General features: G+C 43.5%; 1 protein-coding gene across 3 annotated transcripts in view; it reads left to right on the plus strand.

The window, feature by feature from the left end:
* LOC124612605 (RNA-binding protein Raly-like) overlaps positions 1 to 22,859 on the plus strand; it is a 395,826-nt gene that overhangs the window by 332,032 nt on the left and 40,935 nt on the right. For all 3 annotated transcript variants that reach the window (XM_047140895.1, XM_047140894.1, XM_047140896.1), the window contains exon 6: positions 18,641 to 18,834. In XM_047140895.1, coding sequence (XP_046996851.1) covers positions 18,641 to 18,834 — 194 coding nt within the window. The remainder of the gene's footprint in view (positions 1 to 18,640; positions 18,835 to 22,859) is intronic.

The raw sequence follows: 22,859 nt of genomic DNA on the forward strand, positions 1-22,859 counted from the left end.
CTCATCATCTTCAGAGTGTGTTCCCCATTGAAAATCTTTAAGGGGCACAAAGAGATGGAAGTAGGAGGTTGCCAGGACTGAACTGTACGGCGCATGAGACAATCATGTCCAACCCAATTTGGTTCTCAGACTTCCTGGCCGAGAAATGAAGAGCCAGTTGTTGCGTTGTGATGCACCGGTCTGCACGAATAATGGCATCCGTGTATTTTAGCTTATGTGGAGCAGTGGCTTTGACGGGACTTCCCAAGCGTGGCTGATCATGGAGCTCTGCTTTTGCCTTTCCTGAGGCTATAACTTTTTTTACCCATCGCCCAACTAAGGAGTATAGTTGCAGCATCGCCATACACTGGACACAAACGTCTATGGACGTTCATTGCGCTTTTTTTTCTGCACATAAGAATTCAATAACAGAACCCTACTTGTAATGCTCCGCGGAGCGCCTACCATCCTAAGGGAGCCATGGGTCTGATGATGGTTATGTAAAAATAACCGAAACCGGTTACCTATATCATTAAAACATAAATGGTGTGATCAAGACTGAACTTTAGTCAAAATATAAGTTTGTCTATGTATATTAATGGCTTTTTTAAAAAATGTGGGGCAGTAATTATTGAACGATCTCTTATTTGATCTTGAAGTGAGTGCAAAATCGATATAGTTTCATGAGCTGTAAATTATTTCACTTCCCTTAAAGGAGAGCGGGTAGTGGAGATTTCTTGCGTAATATTTCGTCAGACTTCCTAACTGTGAGTAAGTATCCCTCCTGACCACAGCCTACGAATAACGTTCGTATTACAGAAATAGATTTTTGTGGGACTGGGTTCAACTTTCAGGAAACGAGTGTCTCATACTTGTCTTAGAAGAAATGTGATAGCTATCGTGAATGACCCAAACCATTACGTCTGCGGCAACAGTATTGTTACAGGAACGACGATTATGAATTTCTTTCATACAAATTACTTGGTATGGTTTGTATAAAGCAATCAAGTAACGTAATTGAGTTAAATTCGCAAATGAAGCACGTAGTATTACTTATTTCGTGAAAATTAATTACTGTAACTTTTGAATGCAATTATGCTTTCTACAGTGACAAGCAACTGTTGCAGAGTTCTCAGTTCGGCGTCGTGCAGCCCTCGTTGAGATATACGGTATTAATTCGTTGTAAGCTCTGAAACGGTCTACATCAAGCCAATGCACATGAATCAGCGATAAAAAATAAACTACAGCGTGCTAATCCGAGCTGTCTTGCTGTAGGATAACTGTTTTTACACATAACAACTTCCGACAAGGTTTCCCACATCGCTTTCGGTGACAATATTTTTCCTCGTGATGACAGGCGCGATCTCTGTGGCGTCATTAGATATCACAAAACACGTGGCGCCCCAAGATGGGAACCAGATGCCCAGACGTAGAGAGAGCGGATGACATTTATGTGTGAGTATAAATAACGGATGAAACCAGCTACCGAGGTCGAGAGGAAAAGTGCACCTGGCGAAAGCGACACGGTGCTTAAAGCAGAGAAAGACAGCGTTCTGTGCCAGCGAGCTTGTCGCGGCCGGTCTAGTAGCTGAACCCCACGCTCCGATGGAGTGGCTGTGGGTCATTTAACATCGCTATGGAATATTATTACTTTATCTTTCTACTTACGTTAGGTGCCACGACAAAGCACTCATTGTAGAAATTGGACCGTCAGCATTTCTTCACACTCCTAGACCAGTCGCCGTTAACGAAGACTAAAGTAACACGATCTGCTGTTGAAGGTGGTCTAACCTGATATAGTTAATGAATATTGCAAACATTCAACCCGAATTCACCTGAGAACAGGAGCTTAATTTATGCTCAAGAATTATTACGTTTTTGGAGAACGAAAATCTTCTCTTAAAAAATCATTATGGTTTCAGCAATCAGCTCGCTCTGTTCTTCCTTGTCAGCTATTGCCCTGTAAACAATGACGCTCAAATTGATGCCCTGCTCCTTGACTCCAGAAAGGCATTTGACATCGTCCCGCCCTGCCGTGTAGTGACGATCTTAACGAGTAACGGATCATATCTGCGACTGCTTTAAAGACTTCTCTGCACTCGGAACTCAGTTTGTCACTCTTAATGGATAAAAACCGACAGATGTAGCAATTTCCGGAGTGCCCTAAGGAAGAGTGGTAGAACCGCTGCTATTACAGTCTATGTGAACGATGAGCAGAAAGCGCCAGAAGCTCTTGAAGATTGTTCACAGGTGATCGATGTGCAAAATGAAATGCAGGGGGTCGATGGATGAAAGGTGTAGGCTCTGACCTCTGACCCTGAATGTAAATAAATTATCATATTACACACACACAGGAAAATAAATCCACTACTGTACAACTACACTACTGATGATGGAGTACCGTTCCAGAGCCATTGTAAGTGGAATAACCACATAAAACAAACAGCAAGAAAAGTAGATTTCATATTGAAGAATCTTAAGTAAATGTAACTCATCCACGAAGGAAGTGGCTTACAGAGTACGTGTTCGACCGATTCGTGAGTACTGTTCCTAAGTCTGGGACTCTAACCAGGTAGAAGTGAGGGAAGAGATAGAGAAGATCCCACGAAGATCGGATCGCTTCGTCACGAATTTGTTTAGTCGGCGCGAGAGCGTTAGAGAGATGCGCTATAAACCACAAAGGCAGACATACAAGAGAGGCATTGTGCATCACGGAGAGTCTTAAAATTGAAATTTCGAATGAGCACTTTACGGCATTACTTTCTCCCACATTCATCTCGCGATATGACCAAGACAAGAAGATTTGAGGAATTCAAGCCAATACAGAGGCTTATCGACAATCATTCTTGCCCCGCGCCATTCCCGAGTGGAACAGGGAGGGACGGATCATGTAGTGGTACCAGAAGCACGTGCCGCTATACACGTTAGGTGGCTTGGGGAGTATTTCCCCAACGTATTAAGTATATCAGAAAATTGTGAAAATGTGTGATAAAAAGCCTCTTACGAAATCAATCGTTTGTTCTTCTTCTTGTGTTTGGGAAATTCACAACGCTTCCTTAGTCGAAGAGACAGAAATTAATTATAAAAGAGTTATTCATGGTGTCATAGGTTGGCCCTGTCATGTCGAAAGCAACATAAGAAATATTCAAGCGGAAAATGTTTAAATAGCTTTACCACAAAAAATCTTGGAGTCTGCGTGCATTATGTCTCAAGAAACAAATAATAGTTAGAACATAATTTTTATTATTGATTCTTCGGCCCCACTGGACCAAGCGATGTAAAACAAGGGATAAGTGGTTCAAATGACTCTGAGCACTATGGGACTTAACATCTGAGGTCATCAGTTCCCTAGAACTTAGAACTACTTAAACATAACTAACCTAAGGACATCACACACATCCATGCCCGAGGCAGGAATCGAACCTGCGACCGTAGCGGTCACGCGGTTCCAGGCTGAAATGCCTATAACTGCTCGGCCAAAATAGGGATATTTTCATTGTGTATTTCTTTCAGCTTTTCTTTGTGTCCACATTAATTTCGTTCTGCCAGAATGGGCTCTTTTCCGGTCCTCAGAGCAAGTTGTTGAGGTCATATTGGATTTTTCTGCCAAGCCAAGTGTACAGTCGTGAATGTTCAGTTTGAAAGGTTTTCTGTCTGGTCTGCCGTGTTTTGTTATTCTGCTCCTTTGAGGTCGTCTTTTACTGCAGTGATCCGTTTTATTGTTTCAGTTTCAGCTTTAATGCGGGTTTCGTAGAATTCGACCACCTGTCTAGTTAATCGGGTAGATTTCATTCTTCTACTGTGCCAATTGAACTGTAGCCTGCGTTTTTCTCATATCCGGGTAAATATTGGTATATTTCCCAGTTACTTTATTTCCGCAAGGTCTGTATGTTCATTCTTCAGTAAAATTTGGACCTAAAATTCTCGTTAACATTTTTCGTTCTCTGTTTTAAATTCCCCATAAAGTTACTCTGTGCTGTAGTATTACAGATTTTCAGATTTTTTTTTTCAGTTGCAGATATTTTCAGATGCATTTTTGTTATTGTGTATCCCTGAAAGCTTTTTCCATTTTGTGACAACAAATTTCGTAACTAATCATTTTTCGGCCAGTTTTCAAAATGGTTTCACCTAAATGTGTGAATTGAGAAATTTTGCCAATTTTCCCGTGCATAGTTTTTAGAAATTTAGTGTACAGATAGTTGCTGGACATGTGTTTTGTGTTTGCAAATGGTATTTGGAGCCTTAAGTTTTGTTCTGTTTCTATTTATTTTTGCGCGGGATCGCTGTCCTAACAGAATTGCCAGGTCGTCTGCAAAACATGAGCGTTCTATCATAATATTGATTTTTCCTGATTTGATGGCTTCGTCAGCTTCAAGACTCGATTTCAGTTTCCTCCGAGGCAGTCCATCCTCTTGCCTCTCTAATGTTTTAATTTCTTCTGAATTTTATCTTATATTCTGTAGCACGTAGTGTTTGACTATTAACTGCTTCATTCTTGAGGTCCAGATCTTCTTCTTTCAGAATTTGGAAGAGATGCCTTTAGATACACTGAATCATAATCTTTTATAAAAAATCTGTTAGTACTGGGATTTTCATCGTCCACCATGTGACAACCACTGTCGTATAGATTCTCCTCCAAACTTCTTCACGCGTTGCAACCGTATTTGTGTTACTCTTCCATGCTCCTTCTCTTTAAAATTATTTTGTTTTATCATGGAGTGCGTTCAGGAATCTCTTTGGTCCACATAGCAATACTAACGTTTTTTATTCTTTCCTAATAACCCTCGTAATGCTCGCTGAGCAATTTTTAGTTTTTGACTTTAAGATAACTGAACTCTGGAGATCGACATGGATTGTAAAATTTTCATTTTAAGCGCATTTGCATGACCTTTCGAGTATACTAAAAGCACCTCAGGGCATAATCAACTTTCTGGTATTTCTAAAGTATTTCTCTGGTGTAAATTCCTTGACATCAGCTGTATTAGATCAAGAAACACTGACCACCACTGACATAAAAAAATTGGTGCCTGACCGGAACTTGAATCCACAACTCGCACTTCTCGGGAACTGTCGCTTAACAACTTGGCTATCCGTGCATTATTCTTGGACCGACACAGACTTTCTTCATTGGTCATACCGTCTTCATTATTCTCTCGTATTCCACTTGCGAAATAGTTGGCGAATGTAGTGATGTCGAGCAGTCAGCGAAATAATTTCGAAGTATTTCGTACGGCTGTGGATTGTCAACAGTGTCTGCTTTTACAGACATTCATTTAATTTTTGTTATTTCTTTCCTATTCATCCAGTCCTTGTCAAGAACTGTCCTTAAATAAATAAAAAAGAATACAAGGTTTGTCATCCGGTTCTATAACTTGTGTTTTTTGTATCGTTTCCTTTTCGATGTGTAAATTTCATGACGTACTTCAAAAACTGCTGTGCTAAATCCATCCATTAGTTGTTAAAATTCATCTGGACGATAAGCGGAAGGAACTATGTCAGAGCCGGACGGTGCGGCCGTGCGGTTCTAGGCGCTTCAGTCTGGAACCGCGTGACCGCTACGGTCGCAGGTTCGAATCCTGCCTTGAGCATGGATGTGTGTGATGTCCTTAGGTTAGTTAGGTTTAAGCAGTCCTAAGTTCAAGGGGACTGATGACCTCAGAAGTTAAGCCCCATAGTGCTCAGAGCGATTTGAACCATTTGAACTGTGTCAGAAACAAAGCAAACTTAGTTCAAATACGTCTGAAAATATATATGGCTTCTATACATTTTCTGCTCCTGAGACAGAATTGCATCAATTCTTCCAGTCTTCCAGTCGAAGCTGTTTGATGTGTATGTCTTTCATTTACGCTGACGTAAGTTAAGTCGATGCACTGTTTCATATCAAGCTTAAATACCATGTGATTCCGAGAGAGATGGTAATTAACGCTTATTGTGCCCCTATATGAATTCGTTAGTGATTTTCAGGTGATGGTCTGTGCTAATTCGGCTGTTTTTTTGTGTCGGCCAATAATGAACCATTAATTCACTTCAATAAAATATCCTTTTTGCAGAGCCGTGTTTAGTGTTGTTTATTAATCGCCATCGATTTCGATTCACTGATTGTCATAGTTCACAATGTCCTACGGTTATGAGATAATATAATTTGCGGTTGCATATTAATAATTTGCAGTTGCGCGTTAAGTCGATGCCTATCACGTGAGCGTGTTGATGAAGTCTTGAATGCATCAAAGTAAATAGCGCTTAATAAACAGTCTGAAATACAGCTGTCTGAAGAGAATATCACAATAGAGAGAATAAAAGGTGTGTTCTTCTACGCTGCACGTGTGTACCACCTGCGTACACAATTACTTTCACCAAGATGGAGCATGTGATAATCTGGTTCGTCTACTTGATTCACATTAATAATTTTTTCTTGCGGTTACCGATAATTTGGTCACTGTTTCTTACTTTGCAAAGGATGGGTGTACAGATTTTATGCAGTGTCTGTCTCTTTTCTAGAGTAGCAAAACACTGGGAACGTCGTCTCAATCCAGTGAAAATTTGGTTTTTCGCAGAGAGAAATGCCGAAATCGTCGTTTAGCTGCATATCGTCGTGTATGTAATAAATAGTGCTAAATAAAGAATCGCTCTTGTGATTATATGTGTTCTTTAAGATGGATACATCATTGACAAAAGCCGTCCGGCTGTTCTGCTCTATCTGGCGTTTACAAACTTCTCTACAGCTATGCTGAAATTTCACGATTTCGACAATTAGTCCTTGATAAATTTTATGATACCCCGTCCCCTTTATTTATAGTATTTATTACTTTTAATGTCACTATTTACTAAATACAAGGTGAAATGTCGTTGCATTGTTGGTTCATCACTTTTATATTTGTTCAGTTTGATACCATTTTAAATTAACAGTCGCCTTATACAAGTTATGATGTTCTTTTCTTTTTCTGTTGTAGTTACATAGTCTACTCAGTGCATTCTGGACGGATTTCGCGCCCTCTGCAGCTAGCTTTCCTTAGCGCTAGAGCCTGTGCATTTTGGGCAGCTGATATTTGCCATTTGTCATGTACATACTGCTGTAACCCGTATGCCATCATGATGTATTACCATATACAAGTCAACTTTTCCTTCTACAACTACTCTTCGTGAAGGCCACTACACTTGGCACTGAATATGCGCACCTATAACACTATAGTGATGGTATCCTATGTCGTAACATGCGATTATTTGTGTTCTTAAGGTGGATATCTCATATGGAAAGAGCTGTTTGGCTATATTCAACGTACATAATCAGCATGTGATTGACAAGTCTCTGCCCTTGTCACACAATGTTTCGGCTACAGTTGTTACTTTGCTGTGTTTAAAATGTTTTTGTAACCACAAATGCAATTTTTACACTCCATTACACCTTCTTAAGAAGACAACTTTAAAACTGTCGAAACCTACGTCACGGGTTCCAGGAAACCTTTATCTGCAACTGGTTGGTTGATACGTTCAACTTCTCAATGTTTCTTTGTCACACAGCCTTTATCACACAACCAGTATACCCCACTCATGATTCTATGAAGAATCGAACTCTCATTTCCATGTATAAACCATCTTCAGACGTCTGGTTACTAAACTCATTCTCAAACAGTGGATGAATATATCAGGTAATTAGCGCTCAGTTTTAAGAGAAGCTAGTTTTTCATGCATAATAAATTCTAAACGAGCGAAACACAAGAAGAGTTTTTCAGCTAGGAACGTTTGTAAATGCAAACTTTCTGGTGGGGAAGCACAGTACCTAGTTTTAATGGGGTAAATGGTGCATACAAAGCAAAACCAATTATTATTGGTGACTTATGAAATTGATAGTTAGCTGTCATTTGAAACTGTAAATCACTCTATAACGTAATGAGGGATAGCATTCTAAAGTCGAGGTCCTCGTGCTGAAAAGAAGAAGACAGCATTGAGAAAGAATGGGAGAGAAAGGATAATGCTTCGAAAGGCAACAAGCGTGTTTGTTGTGTTATTAGAAAAGAGAATTCAAGGATAGAATGAGGGACAGTTTATCTCGATAAGAGGTCAAATAAGAGGGCTTGAGGAAATCTTTGTGCTTGTGTGCTGGAAACAAGGACAGTTGCGCACAAGGGATGACAATAGGCAGATATCAACAGCTGCAAGTACCTAATGTTTCCGTAAAAAGACAATGCAGGATAAAATCGTTGTAACGAATAGCTGTGCCTACCACCTGCTTAAACGTTGTTCGTTGGTAAGCTGAATGCTTCCACTTTTGCTGCTTTTGACGAACTCAAATCTTACCATTATCGTATACTAACGAATCTTATGAATAATATAGACTGTGTACCATTTTTGCTACTAATACTATTGTTCTAAATGAGATATCTGTTACAGTCGTACAAGACTGCTGTTGTTGTAGTCTTCTGTCATGTGGTGCCTTAACCATTTTCGTACAGGCGCTCTAAACCACTTGCTTCTAAAGGATGGCTCTACGTGCCTGAAATCGGTAAAGAAATTAAATTTCTTTTATGCAACTGGTTGATGACTATTTCAATATTCACATGACTTGTTAAACTGACAATTCAGTAATATTCACATCTGCAGCACCTGCTTTCTTTGTTATTGGAACTATTACGCTCTTCTTGAAGTCTTAAGGTGTTCCGTCTGTCTCATCCATCTTGCACACCAGATGGGATAGTTTTGTCATGGCTGGCTCTCTCCAGGCAATCAGTAGCATCGACGGAATGTCGTCTGCACCAGCGGCCCTGTTTCGATGTAGGTTTTTCGGTGCTCTTTCAAATTATTCTCGCAGTACCATAGCTCACACGTCATCTCCATCTACGTTTTCATCCCTTTCTATAATATTTTCTACAAATTCCTTGTGTAGCCACTCTATACACAGCTTCCAAATTTCATCTTTCCCTTCTTTGCATAGTACTGGTTATTCATCTTAGGGCTTGATATTCATACAGCTACCTCTCTTTTCTCCAAAGACCACTTTAATTTTCCTGTGGGATGCATCTATCTTTCTCCTAGTTGTGTAAGCTTCTGTATCCTTGCATTTATCCTCTAACTGTGTCTATTTGGCCATTTTGCACTTCTTTTCAATCTAATTTATATACATCTGTATTCCCTTTCGCTGCTTCATTCGGTACATTTTTATATTTTCTCATTTTACCAACTAAATTTTCCGTCCCTAGTACCTGAGTGCTCACCACAACGGAATGTCATACCTAACTGCCCGGGGTTCGATTCCCGGCTGGGTCGGAGATTTTTTCCGCTCAGGGACTGGGTGTTGTATTGTCCTTATCATCATCATTTCATCCACATCGACTCGCAAGTCGTCAAAGTGGCGTCAACTCGGAAGACTTGCACCCGGCGAACGGTCCACGCGACGGGAGGCCCTAGCCACACGGCATTTCCATTTTACCAAATAATTCATTGTTGTTGTTGTTGTTGTGGTCTTCAGTCCTGAGACTGGTTTGATGCAGCTCTCCATGCTACCCTATCCTGTGCAAGTTTCTTCATCTCCCAGTACCTACTACATCCTACATCCTTCTGAATCTGCTTAGTGTATTCATCCCTTGGTCTCCCTCTACGATTTTTACCCTCCATGCTGCCCTCCATTGCTAAATTTGTGATCCCTTGATGCCTCAGAAGATGTCCTACCAACCGGTCCCTTCTTCTCGTCAAGTTGTGCCACAAACTCCTCTTCTCCCCAATTCTGTTCAATACCTCCTCATTAGTTATGTGATCTACCCATCTAATCTTCAGCATTCTTCTGTAGCACCACATTTCGAAAGCTTCTATTCTCTTCCTGTCCAAACTATTTATCGTCCATGTTTCACTTCCATACATGGCTACACTCCATACAAGTACTTTCAGAAACGATTTCCTGACACTTAAATCTATACTCGATGTGAACAAATTTCTCTTCTTCAGAAACGCTTTCCTTGCCATTGCCAGTCTACATTTTATATCCTCTCTACATCGACCATCATCAGTTATTTTGCTCCCCAAATAGCAAAACTCATTTACTACTATGTCTCATTTCCCAATATAATTCCATCAGCATCACCCGAATTAATTCGACTACATTCCATTATCCTCGTTTTGCTTTTGTTGATGTTCATCTTATATCCTCCTTTCAAGGTACTGTCCATTACGTTCAACTGCTCTTCCAAGTCCTTTGCTGTCTCTGACAGAATTATAATGTCATCGGCGAACGTCAAAGTTTTTATTTCTTCTCCATGGATTTTAATACCTACTCCGAATTTTTCTTTTGTTTCCTTTACTGCTTGCTCAATATACAGATTGAATAACACTGGGGAGAGGCTACAACCCTGTCTCACTCCCTTCCCAACCACTGCTTCCCTTTCATGTCCCTGGACTCTTATAACTGCCATGTGGTTTCTGTACAAATTGTAAATTGCCTTTCACTCACTGTATTTTACCCCTGCCACCTTCAGAATTTGAAAGAGAGTATTCCAATCAACCTTGTCAAAAGCTTTCTCTACGTCTACAAATGCTAGAAACGTAGGTTTGCCTTTACTTAATCTATTTTCTAAGATAAGTCGTAAGGTCAGTATTGCCTCACGTGTTCCAATATTTCTACGGTGTCCAAACTGACCTCCAAAGAATTCGTGTTAGTATTTTGCAGCTGTGGCTTATTAAACTGATAGTTCGGTAGTTTTCACATCTGTCAACACCTGCTTCCTTTGGGATTGGAGTTATTCTATTCTTCTTGAAGTCTGAGGGTATTTCGCCTGTCTCATACATTTTGCTCACCAGATGGTAGAGTTTTGTCAGGACTGGCCCTCCCAAGGCAGTCAGTAGTTCTTTAAATTCATTATCTCCTGTGATATCTAAGGATTTCTGCTAGGCCCTGTTGTCCTCTGCTGTCTTCACCACTCGTATTTCGTCTCTCAATGACACCCATTCGTCTTCAACTGTATTCCTTTCCCTGTTCTAGTGAGTCCTTGGCGTTATGGTGACTCTGAAACTCTCAACAACCTCTGGTTTTTTCAACTTATCCGGATCCCATTTACTTAGTTCCCTACTGTTTTGCTATTTCTTCAGTTTTAATATACAGTTCATAACCTATAAATTGTGGTCAGAGTTCTCATTTGACGCTTGTTGTATCTTTCAGTTTAAAATCTGAGTCCGAAACCTCTATCCTTGCATTATGTAACTGATATAAAATATTCTGGTATTTCTGGTCCCTTCCACGAATGACACATTCTTCCATAATACTTAAACCGAGTGTTAGCAATGATTAATCGACAGTTCATAACATATAAATCGTGGTCAGAGTCCACATTTGCCTCGGGCTGTATCTTTTAGATTAAAGCCTGGGTCCGAAATCTCTGTCTTTGCATTATATGACTGATATAAAGTATTCCGGTATCTCTGTGTCTCTTCCACCAATACAACTTTCTTTCATGATTCGTGAACCAAGTGTTAGGAATGATTAATTTATGTTCTGTGCAAAATTCTACCAAGCGCCTTCCTCTTTCAGTTCCTTTTCCCCAGACCATACTGTCTTACTATTTTTTTCTTGTCTTCCTCTTCCTACTATCGAATTCCAGTCCGCCCATCACAATGAAATTTTTCACTCTGTTCATGTCTGAATAAATTTCTCTGTCTCATCATACATTCTCTCTGTCTTATCTGTGACAAAGCGTTCAAAAAGCTTTACATAATAGCTTACACGCATTCCTTCATTATTCGACCTACTCCAGCGTTACCCCTATAGCTTCTGTAATTATTACCGTTTACACACCTGGCCTGAATTGCTTTTCCTCTGGCCTATTTACCAGAATATCTAACTTCGACCTACCCATTTCCCTTATGAAATTTTCTAACTTGCTTGCCACAATAAGGTATCAGACACTCCCCAGTAGGACCAACAGAGTTCTAGTTTTGTTTTTCTTGACGACGACACCCTCCTGAGTAGCCTGGCTTTCAGTCGTTCGAAGTACCAGCACTGCAGGCTGATATCACAAGGCCAGATCATCGTGACTGCTACCCCTGCAACTATTGAAAAGTCTGCTGCCGCTCTTCAGGAACCACACATTTTTCTGGCCTTTCAAAAGATACTGCAACTGCAGGACCCATGTTTTAAAAGACGGTAGACAACGTATAAGCGTGCACACACTGGAGTGCTAACATTTAAGGGCGATAGTGACATTCGCACTTTGTGTCACTGACAAGTAGCATAGCTCGATGAAACTTGGGTCATACGTCGAAAGAACTGCGACAGTATAATAATTATAATACAGAAGGAAACTGAAAGATATTCGCAATGAGAGGATGGAAACGACAGTTTTATTCAAAGGCAATAACTGCTGCGAGGTCACCGTAATTTGAGATGGTTTCCTGACATTACAAAAAGAGGAACTTTGTTTTTAATTGCGTCTGTGATCACCACGGACGGCAATGCATGTTACGCCAAGTGCTCCCATGCGGGTCACAAGGCGGGTAAGGATGTGTTGTGGTAGGACGTTCCGTTCATCCACGAGCTCGGTTTGTATCTGCTGGATGGTCACTGGTGGATGTGGACGTACTTTAGTACAATGCATCCCTACGGGCTCGATTGGATTTAATTCTGAGGAACGGGTAGACCAGTCCGTTCGCCGAACATCCTATCGTTCCAATAGCTCCTCCATTCCCGCAGATAGATGTGGTCGTGCACTGCCATTCATAAAAATGAAATCAAGGCCAAATCCAGCGCTCCAAACACGCTCCCGTGGAAGGAACATAGCGTCACAATAACATTGACCGGTGGGTATACGGTACTCAAACATTTGGAGGTCAGTACGTGCATGGAACATTATGCCTCCCCACACCATAACACGCGTATCACCAAAACTACCATATTCGACCAGGCTAGTCGTACCCACATATAGCGAGAAGTAGGAACGCGTAATGCACCCAAGAACGTTGTCGAACATGTTCATTTTGCTGGTCCAGGATGAGGGCGTTGGGTGTATATGCTACTCTGAGACAACAGATGACCCAAAAACAAAATATTAAACTTGGTTATAATTGTAGTGCTCCACCGTCCAGCTTTAACATTTTTACGTGGAGAGATTTACATCGGCTCGCGAGAGTCAACAGCAAAGGAGACATTCCTTTTTCATAGCGTAACGACTTCCCCTCCGAGCCGGAACAGCCACAATAACCTTCAGTATCGTATTTTGTCGACCGGGCATTCTTTGTAGATCGGGGTTTCTGCCACTGCTGCTAGACCTGTAGGTAAATGTGCCCCGATCAACCTGCGAAATACGCCATTTCTTCATAAGATGATGTCTGGTACGTCCGAAAACAGTCGCACAGCTGGACCACTGAGTTACACCCACCTTCATTATGCAATCACACAACCCAAGATATTTTCAACATTACTTTATACACCCCATATAGTTGTTCCCATTCCATCCCATCCACAGACACCAGTGTCTCAACTTCCAAATGTTATATGGTGAATTATTTCCTAGTGATCTATCAGACCAGCGAGCCAGGCAACGCTAAGCAATAGCTAAATATATATGGGAATTGGGTCATCGTCCTGAGCTCCTTCTCCCTTTCTCTCTGTCCATGCCCCTCCTGTCCACGCTCTTTGTTCCTCTCCTTCTCCTACCCCCTCTATCTGTCTATCAGTTTCTCTTCCCTCTCTCTCTGTCTATATCCACCTTCTCCCCACTCTCCACCTCCTCCTCCCGCCATTCTCTGTCGATCCCCCTCTGACCATTTCCTCCCCCGCCCTCTGTCTCTGTAAATCTCCTCTTCCCCCCTCTCCTCTCTCTCACCTTGAGCTTTGTTTATTTTTATTGCAAACAAAACTTATATTGGGAGTTAAAGTCCTGTAAATTGAATGGTTAAATCGAGTTTATCACTGATATATGGGGCATGATAGTCCTCGCCTGCAGCGGATAGGAGCTTCAATAATAGAATTTCGCATACCGGATGGGTAGGATTGCAATCAAACGATTCAGATTCCGTAGTAGTATTCTAATCATAGGCCTGTAAGCCATAAATACAACTTTCCTGACTCCTGTTAAAACTGACTGTGAGGGAGAAAACAAAACAGAGCATATTAACAGCACAGAATTTTTTTTCTCGGAGCTTGCTTTAACAGAAAATCTCTACATTGCTGCTTTAAAAAAATGTAGCCAACGTTCGTCTGAATGTTAAGAGTAGTGTGTAAAAATTTGAAGCAATTCGGTCAAGAACGTTTCGAAATTTTTGCTAACAAGGTTTACCAATTATAAAATACGCTGACGAAAAAAAATCGCAACATCAAAAACAATTAATGTAGAGCAATTAAAATTCCGGGAAAACATTTGTCTAGGTAATATATTTAAGTGATTAACGTTCCAAGATCACAGGTTAATGTAAGCGTGAGATAAGCCATTAGTATATTGAAAGCAAGGCAAATTTCGATGCATTGAGTTGTGCAGGTGCCAGATGACAGTTTGTGGGATGAAGTTTCACAACTGTTGCACTTGGTCAGTCAATATGAGGACTGTTAATGATGTTCGTCGATAACATTGGAATTGTTATCTGATGATGAATGTGCACGATTGGAGAGGGATCTGCTGATGGAGCAGACAAAGGTAACATGTCGACACTCTGTAGAACATTATAGGGGTTGATCCCAGACTCCTACGGTCGTCAGGAGAGATCCAGGCGGGATGCGGTGGTGCGGTCCTTCTTACGCTTAAGACAGCCAAAGAAACATCGTTGTCAATAACACATTTATTGGGCAGTAACACAGGACTGTCTTCCAAAGCGCCACGCCACAGCCTGACCGCCGGAGTAGTGCCTCGCCAACGGGGGAAACCGGGCTTGCGCTCGTCTCGCAGTACAGGCAGCTCAGCGAAGTGTCGGACAGCGGCTGTTTCATCACGGGACGGCCGCCGACACACGAACCCCGGCAGCCTACTGTCTACGAATTGATCTCCAGAGTGCACTCGCTGACGGCGAAGATTTGCTCTCAGGAGTCCACCTGGAGAACTTGCTGGCTTGCAGGGGTCGGCTCCCAGCCTCCGTCTAGGAGACAGGAGCCAGCATCATCGGTGACTAATCGAAGCTGGATGACGGGCAACGTCCAGGTCACGCAGGTCGAACCTCAAAGAGCCCTGCACCGTGATGGCGGCCTCCGCGCCCCATCAGCGTTGCCTCGGAAGCTGGAAGTGCAACTGGTAGCAGCTAGGGCTGTTGATAAAATATCGATATATATGCACTGAAGCTCCAAACAAAACTGGTATAGGCATGTGTTTCAAATACAAGGCATAATACGGCGGTGCGGTCGGCAACCCCTATATGAGACAACAAGTGTATGGCTCAGATTCTGGATCGGTTACTGCTGCTGCAATAGCAGGTTATCAATATTTAAATGAGTTTGAAGTGGTGTTATAGTCGACGCACGAGCGATGGGACACAGCATCATCGAGATAGCGATGAAGTGGGCAGTTTCCCCTACTACCATTTCCCTAGTGTACCGTCAATAACGAGGAATCCGGTAAAACATCAAATCACCGACATCGCTGCGGCTGGAAAAACATCCTGCAAGAACGGGACCAACGACGACTGAAGAGAGTCGTTTAACGTGACAGAAGTGTAACCCTTCTGGAAATTGCTGCAGATTTCAATACTGGGCCATTAACAAGTGTCATCGTCCGAACCATTCAACGAAACATCATCCATAAGGGCTTTCGGAGCCGAAGGCTCACTCGTGTACCCTTGATGACCGCACGACACAAAGCTTTACACCTCGCCTGGGGCCGTCAGTACTGACATTGGACTGTTGATGACTGGAAACATGTTGCCTGCTCGGACGAGTCTCGTTTCAAATTGATCGAGCGGATGGACGAGTACGGGTGTGTGGACAACATTATGAATCCATGGACCCTGCATGTCAGCAGGGGACTGTTCAAGCTGTTGGAGGCTTTGTAATGGTGTTGGGCGTGTGCAGTTGGAGTGCTATGGGACTCCTGAAACCTCTGGATACGACTCTGACAGGTGAGACGTACGTAAGCATCCTGTCTGGTCACCTGCATCCATTCATTTCCATTGTGCATTCCGGTAGACTTGGGAAACTCCAGCAGGACAATGCGACACCCCACACGTCCAGAATCGCTACAGAGTGGCTCCAGGAACACTCTTCTTAGTTTAAACACTTTCGCTGGCCACCATACTCCCCAGACATGAGCATTATTGAGCATAGCTGGAATGTCTTGTAACGTGCTGTTCAGAAGAGATTTCCATCCCCTCGTACTCGTACGGGTCTATGGACAGCCCTGCAGGATTCATGATATCAGTCCCCTCCAGCACTACTTCAAACATTAGTCGAGTCCATGCCACGTCGTGTTGCGGCATTTCTGCGTGGTAGCGGGAGCACTACACGATATTACAGAGCATAGTAATCATGTAGGTGTAGATGTATTAGGCATGTATACCAGGTTCTTCAGTATATATATATATATATATATATATATATATATATATATATATATATATATCATTCGGGAATATATCGATGTATTGGCGAAGGAAATATGGTAATATCGAGTACTGATATTTTTATTTTGTATTATATTTTTTTCACATTTTTCGATAAAGGGGCCTTACTACTTTTTGACCTTTCATTGTGTCCAATCTTTCGTTTTGATTGTGTGAAGCAAGTATACGTGTCAAGTATAAATGTCAAGTACGGTTGCCCTGGGGAGTGGCGGTGTGAATGAAATAACAAGATTTCCGATGTGAAGAAATAGCACACTACTTGCGTTAAAAACAATTTTAATTCAAATAATGTGCTATTTCTTCACATCGGCATTCTTCAGAAACATTTGATGAAAATGATGAACAAAAGTCTAATGACAAAAGTGGCCTTTGCCGTGGGCAGAGACGTGCGAGAGGAAATACTGACGTAATCAGAGCTCGGCGCTATTAACAGAAACTGCGACGTATAGCTTCGCTACGCAATTTTGACACTACAGCTGCTAGGTCGCTGACTTGGACAGAAAGGAATGAACGAGTGTCGTATGACTAGGGTCTCCCTTCGGGTAGACCGTTCGCCGGATGCAAGTCTTTCGATTTGACGCCACTTCGGCGACTTACACGTCGATGGGGATGAAATGATGATGATTAGGACAACACAACACCCAGTCCCTGAGTGGAGAAAATCTCCGACCCAGCCGGGAATCGAAACCGAGAAATGAAAAATCAAGGAATTTGACTTGAAATGTTCCGGGAAAACCCATATGTACACTATGTGATCAAAAGTATCCAGACACGTGGCTGAAAATTACTTACAAGTTCGTTCGCCCTCCGTCAGTAATGCAGGAATTAAATATGGTGTTGGACCACCCTTAGCCTTGACGACAGCTATCACTCTCGCAGGCACACGTTCAATCACGGAGTGCTGCACTGAGGAGACGTATCATTGTCGGTCGATGAGGCCTGGCACGATGTCGGCGTTCCAAAACATTCCAAAGATGTTCTGTGGGATTCAAGTCAGGACTCTGTGCTGGCCAGTCCATTACAGGGATGTTATAGTCGTGTAACCACTCTGCCAGAGGCCGCGCATTGTGAACAGGTGCTTAATCGTGTTGAAAGATGCAATCGACATCCCCGAATTGCTCTTCAACAGTGGGAAGCAAGAACGTGCTTAAAACATCAATGTAGGCGTGTACTGTGACAGAGTCACGCAAAACAACGAGAGGTGGTAGTCCCCTCCATGAAAAACACGACCACACCATAATACCACCCACTCCAAGTTTTGCTGTTGGCTCTACACACGCTGGCAGATGACGTTAACCGCGCATTCGCTTTACCCCCACCCTGCCATCGGATCGCCACATTCAATGTTTACGCTCCTCATACCAGACGAGGCGTCGTTTGGCATTTACCGGCGTGATGTGTGGTTTATGAGCAGCCGTTCGACCATGAAACCCAAGTTTTCTCACGTCCCGCTTGTCATAGTACTTGCAGTGGATCCTGATGCAGTTTGGAATTCCTATGTGATTGTCTGGATAGATGTCTGTCTATTACACATTAAGACCCTCTTCAACTGTCGGCGGTCTCTGTCAGTCAATAGACGAGGTCGGCCTGTATGGTTTTGTGCTGTGAGTGTACCCTTGACGTTTCCACGTCACTATCACATCGGTAACAGTGGACCTAGGGATATTAAGAGTGTGTAAATCTCGGATACAGACGTATGACACAAGTGACACCCAATGACCTGATCAAGTTCGAAGTCCGTGAGTTCCGCAGAGCGCCCCATTCTGCTCTCTCACGATGTCTAATGACTACTGAGATCCTTGATGTGGAGTACCTGGCAGTAGGTGGCAGCACAATGGACATAATATGAAAAAAGTATGTTATTGGGGGTGTTCGGATACTTTTGATCACATAGTGTAAATGAAGATACCATATATATAAAAAATTTGCAGTCTATGTCCCACTGACACATCATTAGAGTAAACTGAAAAAATCTGAAATAGTTCTGTGAAGAGCTTTTCCAAATTCTTGGTAACAGTTTTAAACAGCGACCTGTCTTTAAATGGCAGTGTAGATTAATGAGGATTAAAACACAAAACCACTTGCTGTAGTGCGGGGAGTGACCGCCTCCGCCTCCGTCTCCGCTCACGGCCCTCTGTTGCAGCTACTACGCGTCGGCAGCGTTCGCCGCCCCGCGGCTGGTGCCGCCCCTCAAGAGGCCGCGGCTGGTGGCGCCGCCCCCGAGGCCCACCGCCGCCGCCGCCGCCGCCAAGATGGCCGCAGCCGCCGCCGCCGCCGCCGCTGCCGCCTCCGCCGCCCACAACAGCTGTACCGCCTCGCAGGACATCAAGACCTACAGTACGTGCCGCTGCCATAAGTCGTAAAAGCGCCATAATTACAGTTAAGCAAAAGACCAAAAATACATAATCAACAGCTTCTGAACTCCCCCTCTCATTTAACTGCTCGAAATATTCCAGAATGAGATTTTCATTCTGCAGCGGAGTGTGCGCTGATAAGAAACTTCCTGGCAGATTAAAACTGTGTGCCCGACCGAGTCTCGAACTCGGGACCTTCGCCTTTCGCGGGCAAGTGCTCTACCAACTGAGCTATCCAAGCACGACTCTCGCGCCGTCCTCACAGCTTTACTTCTGCCTGTATCTCGTCTCCTACCTTCCACACTCCGCTGCAGAGTGAAAATCTCATTCTGGAAACATCCCCCAGGCTGTGGCTAAGCCATGTCTCCGCAATATCCTATCTTTCAGGGGTTCGCAGGAGAGCTTCTGTAAATTTTGCAAGGTGGGAGACCAGATTCTGGCAGCAGTAAAGTTGTGAGGACGGCGCGTGAGTCGTGCTTGGATAGCTCAGTTGGTAGAGCACTTGCCCGCGAAAGGCAAAGGTCACGAGTTCGAGTTTCGGTCCGGCACACAGTTTTAATCTGCTAGGAAGTGCCCGAAATATTGCTCGAAAAATTATTGTCGGTGATTATTTTTCCGAACTACGCAAAATCTACGTCTGAATAAAACAATGTTCAGCTGTGTAAAGCATTAACGTAAGGAAGAGACAGTCAATAAAAGGTATTATATTTCTCGTTGAATACTGTAGGTTCTTTCTATTGGTTTGTGTTCGTAAGTTCATTATTCCTTAAAGCAAATGCTGGAAGTAGTTATCAGGTATCGGTTTATCTATGCATAAAATAAGTAACAGCACGTATCAGGAATGTTTCTACTCTTCGAAATTACTCTATTCCATCTTTTGCACTTTCCAAGAATTAACAGAATTCTTGAGACGAACTAGTACCTACCAAGAAATGGACAAGAACACAGTTAACTTCCAACTATATCGCGCCAAAGCAGTAGCACACCTTGCAAGTGAAGAAGAACAGAGAGTACATACGTTTCAGTACACAGATATGTTTACCTAAGCAGTATATTCAATACAACCGTTTTTCTTTGAGCATAGAATTACGGTTGATTAATATTTTATAGGAAACAAAATGTAATATAGTTTTTAGTGATTTTATCTTTTTGAACAATTGTGAGAAACAATAACTACTACAATAACAATGTATTACGAGAGCTATATCTTTAATTTGTACTGTATCATGTACTTACGTATATCATAAAGACTAAGGTGTACTGAGCAGTACCATTACGAATTCCATTGTCACTTCCAGAGAAAGGAAAGCTATTTTATGATAACGAATGAAACAACAAGCATACTGCTCCGACTCATTGTTTATTTCATCTTCACGTTGCCTTTGACAGGTTTGCAATCCCGTCATCAGGTTGTTTTATATTGATTAATACGACAAGTATTGATTGTGTTACGGTGTTGCAATAACCTGTGGCACAGTCCACTAGAGAATAAAACAAAACACCATTTCAGTACATGGAGTATTGATTCTGGAGGTATTTCACTGATAGAATGGAATAAAATACAAGTGAGAAAGCAAAAATAAAAATAAAAATACTTCTGGATATCACAGGCTCTCGTTTCCTCTCGTCTTATATCGCTATCAGATAGGATAAAAACAGTGTTTAGAATCTAGTAAGTACAAAGGACATATAGCAGCGCCAAACAGCAATTTCGAGCGAGTCTCGAAGCATTGTGGATATCTTGGGATGCGTAGGGGAACAGAAATGTAACATTCGGGAGGACGACGGTTCAATCCCGCGTCCGGCCACCCTGATTTAGGTTTTCCGTGATTTCCCTAAATCGCTCCAGGCAAATGCCGGGATGGTTCCTTTCAAAGGGCACGGCCGACTTCCTTCCCCGTCCTTCCCTAATCCGATGAGACCGATGACCTCGCTGTCTGGTCTACTTCCCCAAATAACCAACCAACCAACCAGAAATGTAAGTGTAAATGCATATCTGGTGACGACTAGATATATTTACAATTACATTTCTGAAACTTCCTGGCAGATTAAAACTGTGTGCCCGACCGAGACTCGAACTCGGACCTTTGCCTTTCGCGGGAAAGTGCTCTACCATCTGAGCTACCGAAGCACGACTCCCGCCCGGTACTCACAGCTTTACTTCTGCCAGTATCTCGTCTCCTACCTTCCAAATTTTACAGACTGGCAGAAGCTGTGAGTAGCGGGCGTGAGTCGTCATTCGGTAGCTCAGATGGTAGAGCACTTGCCAGCGAAAGGCAAAGGTCCGAGTTCGAGTCTCGGTCGGGCACACAGTTTTAATCTGCCAGGAAGTTTTATATCAGCGCACACTCCGCTGTGGAGTGAAAATTTCATTCTGGAAACATCCCCCAGGCTGTGGCTAAGCCATGTCTCCGCTATATCCTTTCTTTCAGGAGTGCTAGTTCTGCAAGGTTCACAGGAGAGCTTCCGTAAAGTTTGGAAGGTAGGAGACGAGATACTGGCAGAAGTAAAGCTGTGAGTACCGGGTGTGAGTCGTGCTTCGGTAGCTCAGATGGTAGAGCACTTGCCCGCGAAAGGCAAAGGTACGAGTTCGAGTCTCGGTCGGGCACACAGTTTTAATCTGCCAGGAAGTTTCATATCAGCGCACACTCCGCTGCAGAGTGAAAATCTCACGAAGTCGGCTTTCAGCCGCGTTACCGTGCGGACGGGCTCGGCGCGCCGGGCAGTGCTCCGCAGGTGTTGTTGTTTACCCGCTAGCGCGCGGTCGCGTCGTTGTCTTGCCGTATAGTACCTGTACCGACCCGACATGGCGTTCTCATATCGAAAAGCTACAATCAAACTAACGTTCAACGCATCGTACACGAGACCGAAGGCCCATGAAATTGAACGGTTTCTACGAGACATCATGCACATCGAACCACAAGAACTGATAGGAATTCATCTGTCTATTGTAACCAGCACAGTGTACCTCAAACTGATTGACGAAGCGGCCTGCGACAGATTACTCCAACGATCTGCAAACGGCTTTCGCTTCTGTCACGCAGACGGTAACGTGAGCGTGGTAGGAGTTGACCATGCTGGTCTGGGGGTGCGTACCGTGTGCATCTTTGAACTATCGTTCGAAGTCCCTGCCAACCTAGTCGTTGATGCGCTGCGGCCATACGGCACAGTTCTGAGCCACACAGAGGAGAAATGGAACACATTCGAAACGTACCCTGTCCTTAACGGGGTACGACAAGTGCGCATAGAACTTAAGAAGCACGTTCCATCGTATGTTTTCGTTGGTGGCTGCCGCGCAATTGTTATATATGATGGACAACCGAGGATCTGCTCGGGCTGCGGCCAGGAGGGCCATGTTAGAACTGAGTGTCTGCAGCGCCGCCTCGTTCAGGTGCCCCGCAATGAACTTCCCCAACGATCCACTATGACCACTCTCCCGCTAACATATGTGGAGGCGGCACGACATGATGTGATGGATGATCAAAACCTGCTACCTCCTCAAGCCGCTGCCAGCTCCGTTGGAGAGTCAGCGCCGTCGACGACGCCGCAGCCCAACGATGCAGAGGTTCCTACAGCCTCCGCCCACCGCAGCGTCGTGGGCACCCAGCCACCGTCACTGTCGGGATCAGACACAGGGGTTCCTAGCGACCGAGACTGTGTCGAGCCCCGCCCTCAAGTGGATGTCGAATCTCGGACCCGAAAGCAAAAATCACCCAAGCGACACAAGAAGAGGCGATTGTCAGCTGACGAACAGGACAGGAATGTGAAGCCGGCGGAAGACATCGACTTCGTTGATTCGCCCACAATTGCAACGGACTCCAGTGGCATCATTCACCAGAAGGTGCCTGAAGACAAGGAACAGTCTCCTAAATCTGGTGGCCCAGAAAACGAGACGCACTGCGTCGACTCCCAAAATGTGGGCTCCTGTGAAAGCGTCCAGCCCCCAATGACATCACAATCGTCTCTTGGTGATTGGGCAGACGATATGGAGGCAGATGATGCACAGCA

This window comes from Schistocerca americana, chromosome 4, assembly GCF_021461395.2.
Source record: "Schistocerca americana isolate TAMUIC-IGC-003095 chromosome 4, iqSchAmer2.1, whole genome shotgun sequence".
NCBI lineage: Eukaryota > Metazoa > Arthropoda > Insecta > Orthoptera > Acrididae > Schistocerca > Schistocerca americana.